Source organism: Orycteropus afer, unplaced genomic scaffold (genome assembly GCF_000298275.1).
Source record: "Orycteropus afer afer isolate SDZICR_OR568_19922 unplaced genomic scaffold, OryAfe1.0 scaffold00143, whole genome shotgun sequence".
NCBI lineage: Eukaryota > Metazoa > Chordata > Mammalia > Tubulidentata > Orycteropodidae > Orycteropus > Orycteropus afer.
This window is the reverse complement of record NW_006921730.1, coordinates 4,480,352-4,502,206: the sequence shown is the minus strand read 5'-3', so window position 1 is coordinate 4,502,206 and position 21,855 is coordinate 4,480,352. Positions and strand designations below refer to the sequence as shown.

At 39.5% G+C, this 21,855-nt stretch overlaps 1 protein-coding gene across 1 annotated transcript in view; it reads right to left on the bottom strand.

Moving 5' to 3' along the window:
* The window catches only part of LOC103201149 (ABI family member 3 binding protein), a 430,073-nt gene that overhangs the window by 33,801 nt on the left and 374,417 nt on the right, over positions 1-21,855 (bottom strand). Inside the window, 5 exon segments of the mRNA XM_042781643.1 lie at positions 4,976-5,185; positions 7,923-7,991; positions 9,359-9,487; positions 16,596-16,685; positions 19,148-19,228. Coding sequence (XP_042637577.1) covers positions 4,976-5,185; positions 7,923-7,991; positions 9,359-9,487; positions 16,596-16,685; positions 19,148-19,228 — 579 coding nt within the window.

The window sequence follows — 21,855 nt, the reverse complement described above, 5'->3', positions numbered from 1 at the left end:
TTTGACTTCCTCCTTCAGTATCATTGGTCCTTGATCATATGCCACTTCCTGAAATTAATGAAGATCGACCAGTTCTTTTTGGTACAGTGATTCTGTGTATTCCTGCCATCTTCTCTTGATGTTTCCTGCATCATTCAATATTTTGCCCATAGAATCTCTCAATAGCAATAGGATGCTTTTAGGAAAGTTAATTGTTCCATATAAGGAAGCCTTGGATTTCTCTGGAGAGATGGGTATGTTTTTATCTTTTAGACATTGAGAACCATGTAACTGATAATGTCTTCAAATCCTCCTTTTTAGGTGACTGATAGAAAGCACCAGCCCAAATTGGAGACTCACTGATAGAAAATGCACCGGACCACATGGCATGGGATCTATGTACTACTAACTTCTCTTCTGTTCTCATTTTAATCTTTCCTTTATCTTTACATTATATTTATTATTTTATTTTATTAATAAATTATTAATTATAGAAATACTATTATATATTATTTATTATATAATAATCAGCTCATCTATATTTATTGGGAGCTCTGGTGGCATAGTGCCTATGGCATTTGACTGCTAACCAGAAGGGTGGTGGTTCAAACCCACCAGCCATTCCTTGGAAGGAAGATTGGGCAATCTACTTCTGTAGTGATACCACCTTGGAAACTCAAGAGGAGTCGCTATGAGTTAGATCCGACTTGATGGCAGTGAGTTTGTTTTTTTTGGTTTATATTTATTATTTAATTCTTGGGAGTTTATATAATTTGTTCTAAATAGTTTCTTAATCAAGACAGAGTACAAGGATAAATAAAATTAGGAATTCTTCAGAGATATCTGGTTCTGACACTCATAGCTGTGTGTCCTTGTTAAATTGCTCTACTGCATTGCCCATCTGTAGAGGAAAAGGGCTGGCAAAGATGACCATGCTAAGATTCTATAATGCAGTGATTTGTGGCTAGTTTTAGGTGTTCTAATAGGGAAAAATAATTGTACAGCCTTACTGTATAAAAATGAAATGCTTTAAAATATGGAAAGATTCAAATGTTGCTTAGTCACCAAAAGAACAATTTGTATGACACTTCAGTTGGTTATGTGCCAAAACAACCACCTTTAAAAAACATCCTTCATTTGGGACATTCCTCATCACTGTGTGACATTCTTTTTAGTATTCCAGCAGGCTTATGTACTTGAAACTTTGATTGCATATCTTCTCTAATTTTCATTTGACTCTAGTTTTAAAAGTTGATTTAATAATATTTTTCTCCAAAGGATCAGAGTTTTCAAAATGGATCTACAGATGTACTACCTTCATAATTTAAGAAAACATCTCACAGAATTCTAGCTTTTAAATATTGTGGTAGTTATGTTTGTGTGTCAACTTGGCTGAGCCTGGTTGAGTGGCTGGGCAGCTGGTGGTAGTTATTCCCCATGATGAGACTGGCAATCAACTCCATGGTAGGATTTGCCACAAGCAGCTGAGTAAGTGCCTTTGGGACGTGGTCTGCTTCCTGTATATAAGGAGAAGCCTTGAGAATGGTCCATAGCCTATGGCATGCTTGGACCCTGCATGTAGCTGTATCATTACTCAGTAGCCTGCTATGCTCTGCCAGCCTTGGGACTTAAAATGGACTTAAGTTAATGGCCTGCCGTGTGGTTTGGTAATATCGGAACTGTGCCTTTTTACTTGTCAACCTTGGGGCTTCTCAGCCTCAGCAGCCAGCAGCTGTCTGAGTGAAGAAATGCTTCTAGCTCCAGTGGGCTGGGAGCAGGAGGCAGAGCTGGACCCCAAGGTTGAGGGGCTTTACCCAGCCCTTAGAGCCTGGCACTTTGAACTTGGACTTAAAGCCTCCAAATTGTAAGAATAAACTCTTGTTTGTTAAAGCCATCCCATTTGTGGTATATTTCTTGTCAGAGTGACACTAGGTAACCAGAACGAATATATATATACTTCTTGCTTTTTTTATAAATATAGGTTTCATTTTTGTTTTAAAATTATATTAGCATTTTCATAAGTCCACAGAATGATAGAAATGTAATGGTACTGTTTGTAAATAAGAATTTTCAGATATGTCTTGAATATATTTCATCAGGTAAAGACAACATCTTAAGCATGTGTCCATATTTCTTATTTTAAAATGTAAGATTTTGTTTATAATTTCATTAATAATAGAGATATAAGTAGATCCAAAAAGAACTAAAGAACTAACACTGAATATTTGGTCATTCCCCTCCCCCTAAAGGATTTTATTGGCTTCTAGTAAGATAATGCTCTTAATAGGAAAATTTATGTTATCAAAATTGGAACATTATAGTCTGGGCAATGGCAATATAGTTCTAAAATAATAAAGGTAATACTATTTTTACTGCTCATACTATTGCTACAAATGACATAATTTAACAGTTCCTAATTTATGCTGCATATTTGAATTTACTATTTAATTTTATCATTACAATAAATTGATAACAATGAGACATTATCATCCCATTTTACAGATGAGGAAACTAAGGTTCAAAGAGGCTAATACTCATATTTGCACATATAGAAGATAACTGGTCTGTAATTTAATCTATATTGTTCTGCTCTTGGCATATCACTCAGCAAAAACTTTTAATTAACTTAACCTTAAGTTGTCCAAGGACTCAGGAGTACCTACTTCTACTTTAGTGTAGAATCAATGGATTAGATTGCATACACTAGAGGCGAGTATGACGTGTCTGTCAACTAAAAAATTACACAGAAGTCATTGCGAGGGTGAAAATTTTGGGTATCATCCCTCCTATGTATTACACTTGTCTGTTCTTCCTAACAGCCTGTTAGCTGGTCCCTCTATTCCCTATCTACTTGCATAAGGTATGTGGCAGGGACCAGGGCCCCAGAGACCTCAGGTACTTATACTATTTGCTATTTTGTCTAGATAACTGAGGTTATTTGTCTTTTCTACCTCCTTGGGTGGCACAAATGGTTAAAGGTTGGTGGTTTAAATCTACCCAGTGGCACTATGGAAGAAAGGTCTGTCAATCTGCTTCCATAAAGAGTATGGCCAAGAAAACTATGGGGCAGTTCTATTCTGTAACACACACACATACATATAATTTTCTTGTTTGACTATTCTCTTCACTATGGAGAAAACAGTAAAATTCCCTTATAACAGATTTAGCATATTTAAGAAATGACTCAGAGTTTCTTATTTTTTACAATCACTTTTAGAGAAATGGCTGGGGGATGACAGAGTATAACTTTCCTTAGATGATCAGAAAATTGGGTAAGAATAGATATTTAAAAATTTCTCCTTAAACTGTTGTAATAACTTTTACCTGCTTGAAAGTGCTAATTCAATCTAGAATTTGGGTTGGTGAAGGAAATCTAATTTATTTTTATAACATAATTTTATGTTGTTGAGAATATACACAACAGAATATACACCACTTCAACAGTTTCTGCATGTACCATTTAGTGACACTGAATGTAAATTCTTCAAGCGTGTCACCATTCTCACTCTGAGGAAAACTGGTTCAAATATCATCAGCAGTGGCAAAACTGCTAACGTAATTTCTGTAATTCTCTTAGTAATGAAGAGATTAGCTATATCTTCACACTGTAAAAAAGAGCTCTGAGAGATGGAAGGAATGCAGCTCTCAGCCCAATAGTAAACAAGATGTACACGCAGACCACTCAACCCAGGGTGAAGAACCCACATACTTTATGGAGATGCATCTCTTGGAGCAATCAACCACAGGGTACCAGAGGGACAACATTCACATGGAGGAAATGCAGAATACAAAAAACATTAAAAATAAATAAATAAAAATAAAAGAGCTGCTAAAGAGGCTGTATCTCCTATGTATTTATATGTGCTATAAATATACACAAGAATATAGTAGAGCATACAGGGGATAAAGTTAGGAAAACGTTTTAGTCGTAACCAAACACCTTAAGGGAATGAGTTGCTGGGTATGGAGGCTCAGGACCATAGTCTTGGGGGACACTAAAGTCAATTGGCATAACATAGTGCACAAAGATAATGTTCTACATTCTACTTTGGTGAGTAGTGACTGGGGTTTTAAAAGCTTGTGAGTAGTCATCTAAGGTGTAACTATTAGTCTCTCCCTGTCCAGAGCAAAGAAAAGTGAAGAAAATCAAAGACAAAAGGAAATAGTTAGTCCAAAGGACTAATGGAGCACATGAACCCCAGCCTCCACTACCCTGAGACTAGAAGAACTAGATGGTGCCACACTACCACTGTTGACCACTCTGAAAGGGATCACAGTAAGATGCCTTTATCCACTCCTGGATAGAGGGGTGGAAAATGTGAAACAAAACTCAAAATCCTAAAAAAAAAATAGACGAGGCTTACTGATCTGATGAAGACTGGTAGAACCCCCAAGACTGAACATTTGACATCCTTCAAGCTAGGAACTTAACTTAACCCCTGTGATTCATCTGTCAGCCAAATGATAGACAGGCCTATAAGGTAAACAGTAAAATCAGGAGGGTATGTACTCATTAGAACAATCAACCATATGAGATTAAGAGGACAACATTTGCTAAGGGTTAGAGCTAGGAAGGTGGTAGGGGATGGAAAGGGATGATGAAGGGAAGGGATGGGTGTAGGGAGGAAGCGGGAAGAATGCTGTTACAGTGTGGGGATTACAATAAATGTTACAAAACAGAATGTATATGAATTGTTGAATGGAAAACCAATCTGCTGTGTAAACTTTCATCCAAATCACAATTAAAAAAAAAAAAAAAAGGCAGGGGGAGAACTGATAAATTAACAGGGAGCCCATAACTATGACAATTTTTTTTCCCCCCATGATATGACACTTTTGATAATAATGTGCCTAAAGACAGAAGACATCTGCAGGGACTTGTTCCTCCTCAGATATAATGCTTAGGCCAGAGTTTGATCCAACTTTACTACACTTTCAACTCATGACAAAAGCAAAGTTTCTCACCACAGTGACAGTCCTTGTGCCATGATCTTACCAGTGACTGTGTCATTTAGTGGCTTTTCCCAGTCTAAGATGACAAATGAGGGGCAACCTTCCACAGTGACCACAGTCAGGTTGGTTGGTGGGTTCTGTGGTGGGATGACAGCATTCTCTTCTGTAGCCTCTTCTTTGGGGAACCACTTGACAGAGTCGGTGATGGAACAGGGTCGGTTGTCAGGCTTTGGGATGTATCTCACATGAGGGCCTGAGAGAGAGAACTCTGAGATTTAGCATTTTTTTGGAGCTTGTGAAGAAAGAGATGAGCTCATAAATACATGTTTGAGGGAATCTGGCCTCATCTTATAGGCAGATGAAGGAGAGCAGTGGTGTGGATGGTTCAAACTTATGATAATCCCAAATCCTGTCTCTGGGATACATGATAAGGATGTTGTTGTTGATTTACTTTTCTAAATAGGTTTAGCTTATGCTAACCCCCAAAAGTAATTTGGTGCCCCTAAGCATAGCTTGGGAGCCCTGGTGGCATAGCGCCTAAGTCATTAAACTGCTAACCACAAGGCTAGCAGATCAAACCCAGCTACTCCTTAGAAGGAAGATTGGGAAATCTACTGCCATAGTGATACCGCCTCAGAAACCCAAGGAGGGGTCACTATGAGTCCGATCTGTTTCGAGGACAGTGAGTTTTTTTAAGCATAGCTTAGGGAGCTTTGGTGGGGGAGTGGTTAAGGCATTTGGCACTAAGCAAAATGTTGGCAGTTTGCAGTTTGAACCCACCAGTCATTCCATGAGAGAAAGATGAGACACTTTGCTTCTGTAAAGATTTACAGCCTTGGAAACCATATGGGGCAGTTCTACTTTGTCCAATAGGGTCACTATGAGTCAGAATTGACTTGAGGCAGTGGATGGGAACATGTCTTGAATGAGAGGAAGGGCCCAGAAGTGCTGGAGACAAGACAGGAGCTGTCTGATCATACATTATCCAGGGAAAATGGAGTCATCACTGTGTAGTTTTTACTGAGCAATAAATAGGCATTTGTTTATGTCACATGAAGGTAGTATGTATAAAAATTTAGTTCTGTTGTATAATCTCACACTATGTTACTTCTGCTGTTTATCTGATATTGCCTCAGAGAGGTCACATACTCAGAGAAAATATTTATAAAAGCATATATCTGAAAAAGGACTTCTATTCAGAAAAGTATAAAGACTCAAAACTCAATAATAAGAAAACAAACAACCCAATAAAATGACTCAAGCAAAAAATCTGAAAAAATACTTTACCAGAAAAGATATATGTATGGCAAGCAAACATATGAAAAGATGTTCAGCACTGTTGTTGTTGTTGTGTGCTGTCGAGTCAGACCCAACTCATAGCGACCCCTCCTTGGGTTTCCGAGGCAGTATCACTACGGAAGTAGATTGCCCAACCTTCCTTCCGAGGAGTGGCTGGTGGGTTTGAACCGCCAGCCTTCTGGTTAGCAGTCAAGTGCCTTAGCCACTATGCTACCAGAGCCCCCATGTTCAGCATTAGGAGATGCAAATTAAAGCTACAATGAAATACTACTCCACACCTAATAAAATGACCAAAATGAAAAATCTGACCTTATCAATTGTTGGCAAGGATATGGATCATCTAGAACTCTCATACACTGCTAATAGGAAGATAATCACTTTGGAAAATAGTTAAGCAGTTTCTTAAAATGTTCAATATACTTATATATGATATAGGCTTTACTTCTTAGGTTTATCCAAAAGAGATAAAAGCATATGTCTATATAAAGACTTGTGCATGAATGTTCATAGCTGCTTACTGGTAATAGTGAAAAACTAGAAACAACTCAAATGTCATGAACAGGTTAATGAATAAACAAAATAATGTATCCATACAAGGGAATACTAGTTGGCAATAAAAAAGAATGGTCTATTGATACATACAGCAGCATCTATGAATCCATAAATATCTCCATTACACAGATGCAGAGTGAAAGAGACAAAAAGAGATTTTATAATTGCAGTGTAGTAAATTACTTAGTGTGGCTTTTCTACCCATAAGTCTTTGTAAACTCCAAGGTGGGATTTGCTATGAGCAACTGAGGAGCTCCTGATTGCTGAAGGTGTCCACCTGGAGTATTTCTGTTGGGAGTGGCACAAAACAACGTTCTGGGAGGTGCCCGCTCTCTCTCAGGTGCTTAGAGTTCTGATGCTATAATTGGCTAGTTTGACCACCCTGCGGGCTCTAAAGGAGACCTCCTGGAGGCAGAACTCTCTCTGACTGCTGGTTGAGGAAGACGTGCTGCTGAAAGAGACACGGGCTCCTGAGACACACATTGCTGGGAAAGAGACGCAAGAGACACGCATTGCTAAGTGAGACACCGAGGGACCAGCACTGCTGGGAAAGAGACTGTGAGAGACTCTTGGCTGAGGGACGGTGGGCTGGGAGAGAGACTGAGTGTTCTTCCTGAACTTGAGTTGTAGCCTGGTGCTTCCCTAATAAACCCTGTAATCTGTGAGTTCTGTGTGGCCATTGCAGTGAATTATCGAGCCCAGGAGAGAGGTGGTGGGTGCTTTGGGAGGAACGGTTGGTGAAAGGGTTGGAGGGAGGCAGCATGTTTGGCCTTGCAATAATAGGCCTTGGGTTACTGCTGTCTTCCTCTTGTGAGATTAGAGGAGGTCAGAACATGTGGCCTCCTTGCCGTTTTTGCAATAATGTATTCATTTATATAAAATTCCACACAGTGCAAACTAATCTATTGTACAGCAAATTTGTGGAGCAAACCTGAGCCCAACTCACCAAAAGCCCAGCTGTACATGCAGCAGAACCACTCAGCCAAGCACATTCTAAGTTAGCTGCTCCCAAGTTAACAGGTCCATGAAAAATACATCCTTAGAAGTAGGTTACTAAGATTTTGCAGTTGCCTGTTACATAAAATAGCTGACCAAAGGTATCCCTGTCAAAACTGAGATTTGGAGCTAGTTATACATACCCGTGAATCTGGGCTTCCCAAGAGGATCAGTTTCGCTTGTTGGGCTGGAGCTAAAGTCAGTTATATTATCTGAGAATGGAAGATAGTGAACAATTTTGGCAAAAGCATAAGACAGTTTCACAATACAATGAAAAAGTAGTGAAAATGATTCAATCTTCCTCCTAATTAATTACTTACAGCTTTTGATTTCCTTTATTATTATTACACATATTTGTACACAGTAAAAGGCCTTTAATTGCATCCTACTGCAGGTATGTTGGAGTTGCAAAACTCATGAATTATAGATTACCACCAGCTAGTTTATGAAGAACACAGCATCAGAATTGTTGGAAGATTCATTAACAACTTGTAATATGCAGATGACACCACCTTGCTTGTGGAAAGTGAAGAGCATTTGAAGCACTTACTGATAAAGATTAAATATTACAGCCTTCAGTATGGATTACACCTCAACATAAAGAAAACAAAAATCCTCACAACTGGACCAATAAGCAACATTGTGATAAATGGAGAAAAGATTGAAGTTGTCACGGATTTCATTTTACTTGGATCCACAATCAATGCCCTTTGAGCAGCAGTCCACAAATCAAAGGAAGTATTGCATTGGGCAAATCTTCTGCAAAAACCTCTTTAAAGTATTAAAGAGCAAAGATGTCAGTTTGAAGACTGAAGTACACCTGACCCAGGCCATGGTATTTTCTATAACCTTACCTACGTGTGAAAGCTGGACAATGAATACAGAAGACTGCAAAAGAATCAATGCATTTGAGTAGTGGTGTTGGTGAAGAATACTGATGTACCATGGATTACTAGAAGAACAAACAAATCTGTCTTGGAAGAAGTGTAGCCATTGTGCTCCTTAGAAGTAAGAATGGCTAGACTTCATCTGTTGTGCTTTGGTCATATTTTCAGAAGGGACCAGTCCCCAGAGAAGAATATCATGCTTGGTAACGTAGAGGGTCACAAAAAAGGGAAAAATACTCAACAAGATGGGTTGACACTGTGGCTGCAATGATGGGCTCAAGTATGGCAGTGATTAGAAGGATGGCACAGGACCAGGCAGTGTTCCATTGTTGCACCTAGGGTCACTATTAGTCAAAATCAACTTGATGGCATCTGACAACAACAACCAACTAGTTAATGCTCATTAATAATATATGTATACTAATTATTAATGACATTTGACTTAGTATTACATACAGGATAAGCTATTTTCAGGAACCAAACTGGGTACTTTATGTCTGCTGAGAGAAGGAACATACTCTATAACCCAGCACTGAAAATAAATATAATTTTAAATGTAAAAAATCCATATTAATCATAAAATTGAATAAAATAGAAGATCCCGCACTGAGACACCTCCTACCCCCACACTTTATTTGACAATTTTATACCTTGTAGCTGAGTATCCAAGGAGAATTGGCTGACATACTAACCTAATTCTTCTCCAGAGGCAGGAACTGTTGGTTGCTTTTTGTCTGTCTCCACTCTCTCTAAGGGGACTTCAGTAGGCCCAAGTGTTGCCCTCAAAGGTGGGAAAGTTACTCGGCCTGATGAAACAACTCCTGTAATGTAGAGCCAAAACACTCAGTTTTACAGCACTACTGTCAAGTTTCCCATTTATTCACTAAGTAGTTATTAAGCACCTACTATATGGCTTGGGACTATATATCAGATTTGGAGAGAAAATAACACCTAGTCCTTGATAGAGATAAGTGTGTGGACCAAGTATATTATAGATATTGTTAAAGAACTTGATGAGGTCACAAGGAGGGCAAAAGAAGAGAGTGATTATGTCTCTGGGGACAGATGAGAGGTGTTGAGGGGGAAAGGTAACAATGTCTTCACAGAGGATATATCTATAAGCAGGAGAAGTGACCAGTAGGTGGGCTTGAGAGCTGTTTTCCAGTCAGAAGGTACAAGAACTAAGGCAGGGAACCATGAAACTACTTTGTGAGTTCAGAGACCCAAAAAAAGTTTGAAGGGGCCAGTACAGTGAGAACTGAGTGGAGAGGCAGGGTAGGCAGATTATCAAGGGTCTTGCATACTGTGCTATAGATTTGGACATTATTTTTGGCAATCAGGACCAAGTGAAAGATTCTAAATAGGGAAGTAACATAATCAGATGGGAAGAAGATGATTTGTTAGTGTGTAAGGCTGGTGGCAGGGATAGAAGTCAGGAGATTAAGATAGTTGTGTATGCAAGAAAAGGACTTCCTAGACTTCTGGTAAGATGGCAGAATAGGCAGACAAGCTCCACAGACCCTCTTCAACACAGAAAAGAGAAACCAACTGACAGAGATACAGAAGATAATCCTGGAGCCCTGAGCTTTGAAAGGAAGTATACAGAAGTGGACGAGGCACCAACTAGTGGAAAAACCTGAATGAAAACAGTGAGTATGGAGACAGTGGGAGCAGTGCACTGTCAACTACTTTGATAAGACCAACAGCCTGAATACTTCCAAGTGGTGTTGAGACCTGACAATTGACCTAAAAGATCAGCCCTGGTCACTAAGGGCTACCGGGATGACTTCACTGGTGACCTATGACTAGAAAGGGAAATAGCAGGGAGAGAGACAACCTGAGCTGTGGGCTTTGGGCTGTCTGGAGGGCATAGCCATTTTGATTGTTTACACATGGTGGCCATTTTAGATATTTAAAGTGACCAGGAGTGCAGCCATGTTGATTGTTTACAAGTGGTGGCCATTTTGGATATTTAAAGTGCCAAGGGCACAGCCATTTTGTTTGTTTATAACCAGTGGCCATTTTGGATATTTAAAGTGACTGAGGGTTCAGCCATTTTGAATGTTTACAAGTGGTGGCCATTTTGGATTTTAAAGTGAGAGCACTTTCATTCAGATTCCAGGAACCTAAGAATAGGCTCTGTTTGCCAAGGACAGCAGGGACATATGGGAGGCAGACAATGGGAAAGGAGACAGGGGGTGAGTATATAGATGCTGCCAACTAGTGAAAAGAGGAGCACAGCACAGTATCCTGCTTATGTAGATAAAATACAAGCAAAATGAAGAAAACAAAAATCATGGGCCAATCACTCCAACATACAATCACCAATTAAATATAAACACAAAAATGTCACAATGCCTCAGAGAAAACAGAGCATCACAGTGCACACAAAGAAGCAAGACAGAACAGGAGAAACAAGGGACCAGGAAAAAGATCTAAAACATGTCCCAGAGGAAGATACAGCATTGGAACTCTCTGATAAGGAATTCAAAAGAATTATATTTAGGTACCTTCAGTGAATTCAGAGACAGATCAAGGAAAACATTGACCAAATTGAGGAAAACACAAAGAAAACCCTAGAACAATTTTGAAAGATAATATAAGAACAAATGACAAAATAAATGAAAAATTAGAAATGATACAAAATCTACAGACAGAAATACAGAAGATTAATGCTAAATTTCCAAAACAGACAACACATTGAATGGGTAAAGGAGTATAATTGAATCAATGGAAGACAGAATTAGTGAGATTGAAGAAAAATACCTCAATACTTTTTTGGAAAGGGATCAATCAGAAAAAAGATCAAAACAAAATGAAGAAAGCCTAAGGTTCATGTGGGATACCACTGAAAGGATAACTTACATGTAATGGGAATTCCAGAACAGGAAGAGGCAAATAAAACCATAGAAAAAAATTGTCAAAGATTTGTTGAAAGAGAATTTTCCTGGTATGATGAAAGATGAGAATATATCCATTCAAGAAGTCCAACAAACCATAGACCCCATAAGAAAATCACCAAGACATATCATCATCAAACTCACCAAAACCAAAGACAAAGAAAGAATCCTAAAAGTAGTATGAGAAAAATGAAAAGTTACCTACAAGGGGCAACCAATAAGAATAAGCTCAGATTTCTCAGCAGAAACCATGCAGGTGAGAAGACAGTGGGAAGGTATATATAAAACCCTGAAAGAGAAAAATTTCCAACCAAGAATTATATACCTGGCAAAATTTTCCTTCAAATATGATGGTGGAATTAGGACATTTCTAGATAAGCAGAAATTAAGGGCATTTGTTAAAACCAGACCAACCTTACAAGAGATCCTAAAGGGAGTCCCTGGATAGAAAATCAACAACAGCAAACAACAACTGACACACCTGATGACATAACCCAGAAACCAACCCAGTTATAGAATTATCCAAAATAAATAAGGCTACAAGATTGTAAACAGGGAACCAGAAACATCAACTGACAAATGAGGACAACTAAAAAGCAGAAAGAGGGAAAAAACTATGTAGTTACAGAACTTCTAAATGGCAGGGAAGTTAAGACAACTACAAAATAGAACAGGCTGTTCTAAACTTGGGAAGAAATTATAAATCACCACCTCAAAGAAGAGTGATAAACCTTCACATCAAAATAAAAAAGAGGACCAGTACAAATATTTAGCAAATACTAAAACATTAGCAACGAAGGAAGTGATAACACAATTCATAAACAAAATGAGCTCAGTGCAGAAAATTATATGGAACAAAGAAATCAACACCACAAAAAAGCACATAACAAAATGACAGCAACAAATTCATACTTGTTGATAAATACATGTCTGACAAGCGACTTATCTCTAAAACTTATAAAAGCTCCAACACCTCAACAACAAAAAAATTAACAATCCAATTAAAAAATGGGCAGAAGACATGAATGGACACTTTTACCAAAGAAGATATTCAGACGGCCAGCAAATACCTGAAGAAATGCTCACATGATCATTAACCATCAGAGAGATACAAATCAAAACAACAATAAGATACCATCTCACCCCAGCACTAATGGCAAACTTCAACAAGACAGAAAATGGGAGATATTGGCAAGATGTGGAGAGATTGGGACTCTCATTCACTGCTGGTGGGACTGTAAAATGATACAACCACTGTGGATAACAGTATGGAGATTCCTTAAAAAGTTGGAATTAGAAATATCATTTGACCCAGCAATCCCATTACTAGGTATTTAGCCTAAAGAATTGAGAGCCAGGAGAAGAATAGATATATGCACACCCATGTTCATCACAGCACTATTTACAACACCAAAAAGATGGAAACAACCTACATACCCATCACCAGAAGAATGGATAACCAAACTGTGGTACATACACACAATGGAATACTATGCAACCATAAAGAATAATGTAGAATCTGCAAAACACCTCATAACATGGATGAACTTGGAGGACATTATGCTGAGTGAAATAAGTCAATCACAGAAGGACAAATATTGTATTAGTTCATTCATGTAAAAAGTCAAGGAAAAGTTTATATATGAAAGGGAACTTTCTTTGTTGATTACCAGGGGTGGTAGGGAGGGAACACTGCAAAAAACAAAAAACAAAAAATGCATCAACTCATGCCACTTTAATTTTGTGTATTTCACTGTACATAAATTATATTTCAATGAAATGCATTTAAAAAAACGAAAAAAAGAAAAAGAGCCCCTGGGTGATGCAAATGGTTAATGTGCTTAACTGTTAAATGGAAGGCTCGAGGTTCAAGTTCACTCAGTGGTGCCTTGGAAGACAGGCCTGGTGATGTACTTATGAAAAATCAGCCACTGAAAATCTCTATGGAGAACAGTTCTACTCTGACACACAGGAGGTTGCCATGAGTTGGAGTTAACTTGATGGCAATTGAATTTTGTTGTGCAAGAGCAGAGAAGGCTGCAACCTGGCAGATGTGGTGGGACTGGATGGGAGAGATTAGACATGTGAGATATCAAGAGACGGAATGGCTTGACTTGGAGATTTCTTGAGAAGAGAAAAAAGATTTTTAAGATAACTACTATGATTCTAGCCTGATGACCAGAAAAGTGCTACATTCAAGAGTGACGTCTCTACTCTTGCAAAAACATGTATAAAAACCCATCAAGGGAATTCCAACTCATAGGACACAATAAGACTGAGTAAAAGTTCCCCCCATAGGATTTCCAAGGCTGAAATCTTTACAGAAGCAGACTGTTTGCCCATTTTTCATCCACAGAGTAGCTGATGGGCTCAAACCACCAACATTTCAGTTAGCAGATGAACACTGAACCACTGAACTACCAGGGATCCTACAAAAATATGTACAGGTCTCTAAAACTGAATCCATCTCAAGATCCAGGCAGATCTGAGTATTGAGAATAGAGTGTAGGCTAGCCTGGATTTCATATATCCTCTTGAAAAAAGGAGGCATTCTCAAGCAACAGAGAGTCAAAGGACACAAGATTGACCTAAAGACCATGCCAGCATGGAATCCCAGACAAATCGTTCAGATGGGTTTCTAGTTAGTACCTTGGGGACTCAAGCTTCTGGTTCCAGTGGGAGTAGACCACACTAAGAGGGCAAGTAGAAATCAAGAGAAGATGCACTATCATGGCTTTCTCCTTGTCCAGAGCAAAGAAGAATGAAGAAAACCAAAGACATATAGAAACAATTAGTCCTGGTACACCATCCGATTCTCAGCCAATATGACCATGAAAGTAGAAGAACTAGATGGTACCTGGCTCTCACTGTCAACCACTTGGAGGTGAATCAGAGCGGAGATCTTGGATAGAGTGGGAGAACAATGTGAAAAAAAAACTCAAAGGAAAAAAAAATGAGGTTTGCTGGTCTGTTAGAGCCTGGTGAGACCCCTGAGACTATGGCCCCTGGAATTGAACTTACTTCTGTAGCTTCCAACCAAATAATAGACAGGCATATGGGGTGAATGTTTACATCAGGTAGACACACTCCTTGTAGTGATCAGTCATGAGAGAACACAAGGGTAATGTTTGCACAGGGAGACCCTGCGAGAGGGTGAGAGTGCATGGGAGGGAAGGACACAGGGAAGAGGTAACTACAGGGAGGGAGATAACTACTGCGGGGAATTGCAGTCAATGTCACGAGACAGTTCTGGACAATTCTTTTCGATACAGTGACTCTGTGTATTCCTTCCATCTTCTTTTGATGTTTCCCATATCATTCAATATTTTTCCCATAGAATGTTTCAGTATTGCAACTTGAGGCTTGAATTTTTTTCATCAGTTCTGTCTGCTTGAGAAATGCTGAATGTGTTCTTCCTTTTTTGTTTTCTAACTCCAGGTCTTTGCACATTTCATTATAATAATTGACTCTGTCTTCTCAAGCTCTTCTTTGAAATCTTCTGTTCAGCTCTTTTATCTTGACATGGCATAGTGCCTAAGGCATTTGATTGCTAACCAGAAGGCTGACGCTTCAAACCCACCAGTCACTCCTTGGAGGGAAGGTTGGGCAATCTACTTCCGTAGTGACACTGCCTCGGAAACCCAAGGAGGGGTCGCTATGAGTCGAGTCCGACTTGATGGCACATAACAACAACAACAACAACATTTCAAGGGCAAGTTTCAGAGTCTTTTCTGATATCCATTTTGGTCTTTTCTTCTTTTTCTGTTTTTTTAATGACCTTTTGCTTTCTTCCTGGATGATGTTTCTGATGTCATCCCATAATTCCTCTGGTTTTCGCTCATTGGTGCTCAATGCATCAAATCTATTCTTTAGATGGTCTCTAAATTCAGGAGGGATATAATCAAGGTCATATTTTGGTTCTTGTGGACTTGTTTTAATTGTCTTCAGCTTCAACTTGAACTTACATATGAGCAGTTGATGGTCTGTTCCACAGTCAGCTCCTGGCCTTGTTTTGGTTGAAGATATTGAACTTCTCTATCACCTCTTTCCACAGATGTAGTCGATCTGATTCCTGTGTACATAATCTGGTGAAGTCCATGTGTATGGCTGCCATTTGGGTTGTTGATAAAAGGTATTTGCAATGAATAAGTCATTGATCTTGCAAAATTCTATCATGTGATCTCCAGTGCTATTTCTATCACCAAGGCCATAGTTTCCAACTTCTGGTGATTTGCCTTTGTCTCTAACTTTCGCATTCTAATCACCAGTGATAATCAACACATCTTGATTGCAGAGTTTGCTCAATTTCAGACTGCAGAAGTTGGTAAAAATCTTGAATTTCCTCATCTTTGGCTTTGGTGGCTGGTGCATAAATTTGAATAATAGTAGTATTAACTGGTCTTCCTAGTAGGCATATGGATATTATCCTATCACTGACAGCATTTTTAGTTCATGATATATCTTGAATATTCGTTGTGACGATGAATGCCGTGCCATTCCTCTTCAAATTGTCATTTCCAGCTTAGTAGATCATATGGTTGTCACCCTGAATATTCCTGTCCCAGTCTTCCCACGAGCACCATATTATGGTAGCCAGTATCAAGGATGGTAGACAGGGGAGCTTTCCATGACATGTTTAGGATTCCATTTCAGGAAACAGAATGATAAGCTGATGATGGAATCACATTTTCCATCACCTCTAGTTGTTGGCAACAAACAGTATACAAAATAATCTACTTGTTGTTGAAGAGCATGAGTCAGCTTCTGTCTCATGCTCCATGTACAGAAACATCTATGAAGAAAACTAGTCCAGATGCAGAGGAATGGCTTCCATTAGCACATACACTCAGACTCAGGATATGAGTCCTCACAGTTGTAATTTACAGTGCCTTCTCCCCAGGGACCACATAGCACATGCCCCAGAAACCTCTGACTTGTCTGTTGCATGAGCTATCATACCAAGAAGGGCTTGTGGTTAGTTAGTAAAACCGAAATCACAGAGGGAGAAGGAAGATACTGATGGACATACCTGTACTTCCTGGCTTTCCAGTGACAGTCTGTGATAAAGGTTTTCTTTGTAGTGGTGTCGGTCTAGGTGACAAGGGTGGGCGGCGAGTGCCTGGGATAGTGGTTAAGAGATTATATAATAGATGAAGGCATCATGAGGATTCACTATTTAAAACCACAGATTTCTAAAAAGAACTTTTGATAGTTAGCGTACTGACATATGGAAAACATCTCCTCTAATTAAAGATTACAAATATATAGATATGTCTGCCATTTAAAAGACTGTATAGATATTAACATTTTTAGTTTCCTATGTAAGCTTAAAGGAGCTCTTGTGGAGTAGTGCCCAAGACGTTTGACTGCTAATCAGAAGGTTGGCAATTCAAACGCACCAGCAACTCCATGGAAAGAAGACTGGGCAATCTACTTCCATAAAGATTTACCACCTCAGAACCCAAAGGGAGTTGCTTTGAGTTGTAATCAACTCAATGGCAGTTAATTTTTTTTTAATGTAGACTTAAAGTAATATTTTAATCATCCTCATCACCAATTGCCTTTGATTTTGAGACTGCAATTTCCTGTATCATTTTAGCTTTATATTTTTCTGTATATCAGGTCTCTTTTTCTGAGAGCTCCACTTCATTTTCCAACTCAAATGTGATTATGATTAGCAAAATACCTTCACAACTTCTCAAATAATACACCAAAGTAGTCCTGATGGCAGAAGTGAGAAGCCTGTGCCCATGGTGAGCAGGGTCACCAAGAATAGTTGTGGTGGTTGTGCCTGACTGGGGTGATGCAAGTGGGACTGACGTCCAGCACCCACCCTCCTAACCCACCCATGAGCCTTGGTACCAGTCTGCCAGTCCAGAGGAAGAGATATTTATCTAACTAGAAGTACTTTGCACAATGTTGGTGAGGCTGGGGGTGCCTGAAGCATTTTGCTTTAACCCCAAATTTCCTTGAAGTCTGTGTTACAGTTTAAAAATTCATCTCCTTCTATAGTAAATTATGTGGTTTTTAAAATCTTCAAGTGAAATTGACAATCCAGGAAAATGTTCTGTGGCTTTAAGTACTTCCTGGGATACTCCAGGGAATGTGTGTGTGTGGGGAGTGTGTATGTGTGGAGTGGAGTGCTGGTGATATAGTGTATAGGCCAGATATAAATACACTAGTGTGAGTCTCACAATATACTTTAAGAAAAATCAAGTCCTCAAGGGTAGATTCAGCTGAGGCTAATCTTGCACAGACACCAGTGATATAAAATACCTGCAATCATTACAGAAACAATAGAAGACAGACACAGAGTAATCAATCCATCACAGACACCCAGATACTATGGGAGAGAGATCCAGTAGATCTACTGGCTCAGGGCCATTGTACTGAGGGACACTGGACTCAATTGACACAACATAATACATAAGAGCCTTGTTTGGCATCCTACATTGGTGAGTAGTGACCGGGGTCTTAAAAGCTTTCAAGTGGCCATCTAAGATGCAGCTAACAGTCTCCTATCATCGGAAGTGAAGAAGAATGCAAAACAAAACAAAACAAGGGCATTTGGAAGCAATCAGCCATAGGACACGATGGTCCTCGAGACCAGAAGAACTAGATGATGCCCTGCTACTAATGCCAACCACTCAGGAAAGGATCAAATCTGGAGATCCTGGATAGAGTGGGAGGAAAAGCGTGGAACAAAATCCAAAAACTCAATAACGACCACAATTACTGGTCAGATGGAGTCTGGTGAGACCCCCAATACTATGGCCCTGGGATACATTCTGCACCTGGAATAAAACTCACTCCAGGGGCTGGCTCTCAGCCCAATAGTTAACAAGAAGTACATGCAGACCACTCAACCCAGGAAGATGCACCCACATGCTCTATAGTAATACATCCCTTAGAGCAATGGACCAGGGGGCACCAGAGGACCAACATTCAGTTTGAGGAAATGCAGAACAAACAGGAGTGCATAAATATGACGGGCACAGGGGGAGGGCTACAGTGTAGGGAGGGGAAGAGACTGGGTTAGGGTTGGACACGGTAAATGGGGAGTGAAACTAAATGTACATGTAACGTTGAACGTAAAACAGCTTTTAAAATAAAAATAAAATAAAACTCATGTCCTTAGTCAATGCGAAGGTATTCTCACTCACTGGCTTCATGATTTAGTCTTATTACGTAGAGTATATTAAATTGAGAACAACATATCTGATAGAAGGGTACTGTAAATAAATTCCACAAGAGCTAACTTGAACATAATGGAAACTAGAACTCATAATGACACTTCAATATTTGCCCATTGTGGCCCTTCAGAATATCACAGACAATAATTATTAAATTGGTACCTGTTAGAGGTTCTTATTAATATTTAATTTGTCTACAGAGCATTTCCATTCCCCTAAAGATAATATTTTGGAGTGTTTGTCTATTAGTACCAAATACTGTTAACACGGTTCTGACACTTTGGGGTCATGTGGATGTTGCTGCTTTTGCTGCAACAAATGATACTGCAGTTAATGTCCACGTTTCAGAGCCGAGCTGCTGTAAGGGAGTCAGCATCTTCTTCCTTACCTGGTCTTTTGGTGGAGCGGATTGAGTCCACTGACACATTTCTACTAACACCAGTGTCTCCAGGGACAGGCTGCTTGACCCCTATGAATGGAAATAATGGAAGGGAATAAATATATAGCAAAAAAAACCATGCTAAACTTTGATACTTGGTAAGGTTGTCAGCGATAATGTGCATTGTTTGTAGAGTTGGGGTATTCTGTTTTTGTGCAGACATTTTAATTGGCTGTTACCATCTGGATACAGAAAAAATTCAAAACCTTGAAATTCATTGTCTTTGATACTTTCTTTGAATAGTTAGCATTTGATAGTGGATTGTGGTTTTGTCTCAATTTTCCATGATTTCCCTATCTTGTGCTGCTGTCCTGGGTGATATTGCCTCGTGGGTGGGATTTTGTCTATTGTGGCTGGACACTTTTGTCAATATTCATGGGCACATTTTGCACCTAAAGCCAGTTAGTTCCCTTATACCCCCAACCCATGCAATTCAAAACCTTAGAATTCAATGTGTTTGAGTTTATGCTTAATGAGTTGACTTCTCAGAGATGCCTGGGCTTGTGAGACTACAAATCAAATCTCTTCCTTTTGGGATGTATAAATTAGGCCTAGAATCTCAGTTATTGTTGCAAAAATCTGATCTGAAAATTACTTTGTGTGGTATTTTCATGGTTATTACTCAACCATTTTCCTAAATAACAATGCTTGACTTTTGAGTATTTGCTCTAGGGCAATGGGAACAAATTGAGGTTTTGTCCTATTATTATTCCTTTACATTATAAAATAATCTTCCCTAATGTGGCTAAAGAGAAACTCAGGTGATACAGTGGTTAAGAGCTTCACTGTTAACTGAAAGGTGGTGCTTTGAACCCACCACCTTCTCCAAGGGAGAAAGATGTGTCAGTCTGCTCATGTAATTACAGACTTGGAAAGCCTATGGAACAGTTCTACTCTGTTCTATTGAGTCTCTACGAGTTGGAATTGACTTGACAGCAATGGCTGACTAACTTGCCCACAGTTAAGAAGTGTTGGGATTCAGACCCACATATGCCCCGCTCCAAAGCCTGTCTCTTAAGCACCAAGCAGCATAGTGCAATCTTCCTTCTGTTGTTTTCCTTCTTCTCTTACATTCCACAATGTCTCTTAGTGATTAGAGCCTTATAGCCTTACACTTGGCCGCTGGGGTGGATCGAAGCACTACCACTGTGTCAGAACTAAAAGGTCACAGCTGATAAGTATGTGTGGCCCAACATACCATGGGCATGTGTGGCTCAGAAAGTAGCACTAGGGACACGCAGATCCATATACCACAGAGATGAGTACCCCAAGAGCCTGGCAGGTTGAAGATTTAGGAGCCTTGTAGAAAATCCAAAATTTTGCAGGTTTACTTTATCAGTTAGACCAATGAGATGATTGTCCTGGACTCTTTCTAATTAAGGGAGAAATTAGAAGAAACTAGATATTTTCTGTCACTTTTTGTATAGGTGGATACAGAAACACCATACTGTTAAGATCCTTAGATGTAATTATCCAAATCAGTAGAGTTGTTGGTGTTGTTACTGTGTAATGTCAAGTCAATTCTGACTCATGGTGCAGTTGGTTAAGCATTTGATTATTAACCAAAAGGTCAGCAGTTCAAATCCACCAGCTGCTCTATGGGAGAAAAATGTGGCAATCTGCTTTCATAAAGATTGCAGCTTTGGAAACCCTATAAGGCAGTCTACTCTGTCCTATGGGGTAGCTATGAGTTGGAATCACTAGGGTATCAGCTGTTAAACTGGGCTTTCTTCAATCTTTGTCATTGTGTTGTTAGCTGATGTTGAATGATGCATGATGTCCCCATGCACAATGGAATGAAGTGCTTCCTGGTGCTATCTATTCACATAATTGGTTGAGGATTGGTCTGTTGTGATACATAAAGTTTCCATTGGATATGTTTTGAGAATTATGGTGGTTAACTTTGTGTGTCATCTTGGCTAGGTTGAGTGGCTGGGCAGCTGGATGTAGTATTCCCCATGATGAGACTGGTAATCAATTCCATGGTAGAATCTCCTGGAAGCAGCTGAGTAGCTGACTTTGCGTATGTGGTCTGATTCCCATATATAAGAAACAGCTTTGGGGATGGTTGCTAGCTTAGGCATGCTTAAACTCTGCCTGTAGCTGTGTCATTGTTCAGCAGCCTGCCATGCTTTCAATGGACTTGAATTAATGGCCTGCCATGTGGTTTGGTAACATCAGGACTGTGCCCTTTTACTTGTCAACCTTGGGCTTGTCAGTCTCAGCAGCCAGCAGCTGTCTGAGTGAAGAAAAGCCTCTAGTTCCAGTGGGCCAGGAGCAGGAGGCAGAGCGGAAGCTCAAGGTTGAAGGGCTTTCACCCAGCCCCTAGAACCTGGCACTTTGAATTCAGACTTAAAGCCTCCAAAATTATAAACTCCTGTTTGTTTGAACTATCCCATTTGTGGTATATATTCCTGTCAGAGTGGCACTAGGTAACCAGAACAAGAATATATTGCTAGGAAGCATATTTCTTCCTAGTTCATCCTAATTTGAAAGCTCTGCTGAAACGTGTCCAGCATTATTACAACCTATAAGCCTTCTCCGACAGATGGGTCCTAGCTGTGCATGAGGTGCACTGGCTGGGAATTGAACCTGGGTCTCCCACATGGAAGGTGAGAATTCTACCACTGAACCATTAATGGCTCTAACAGATAAAA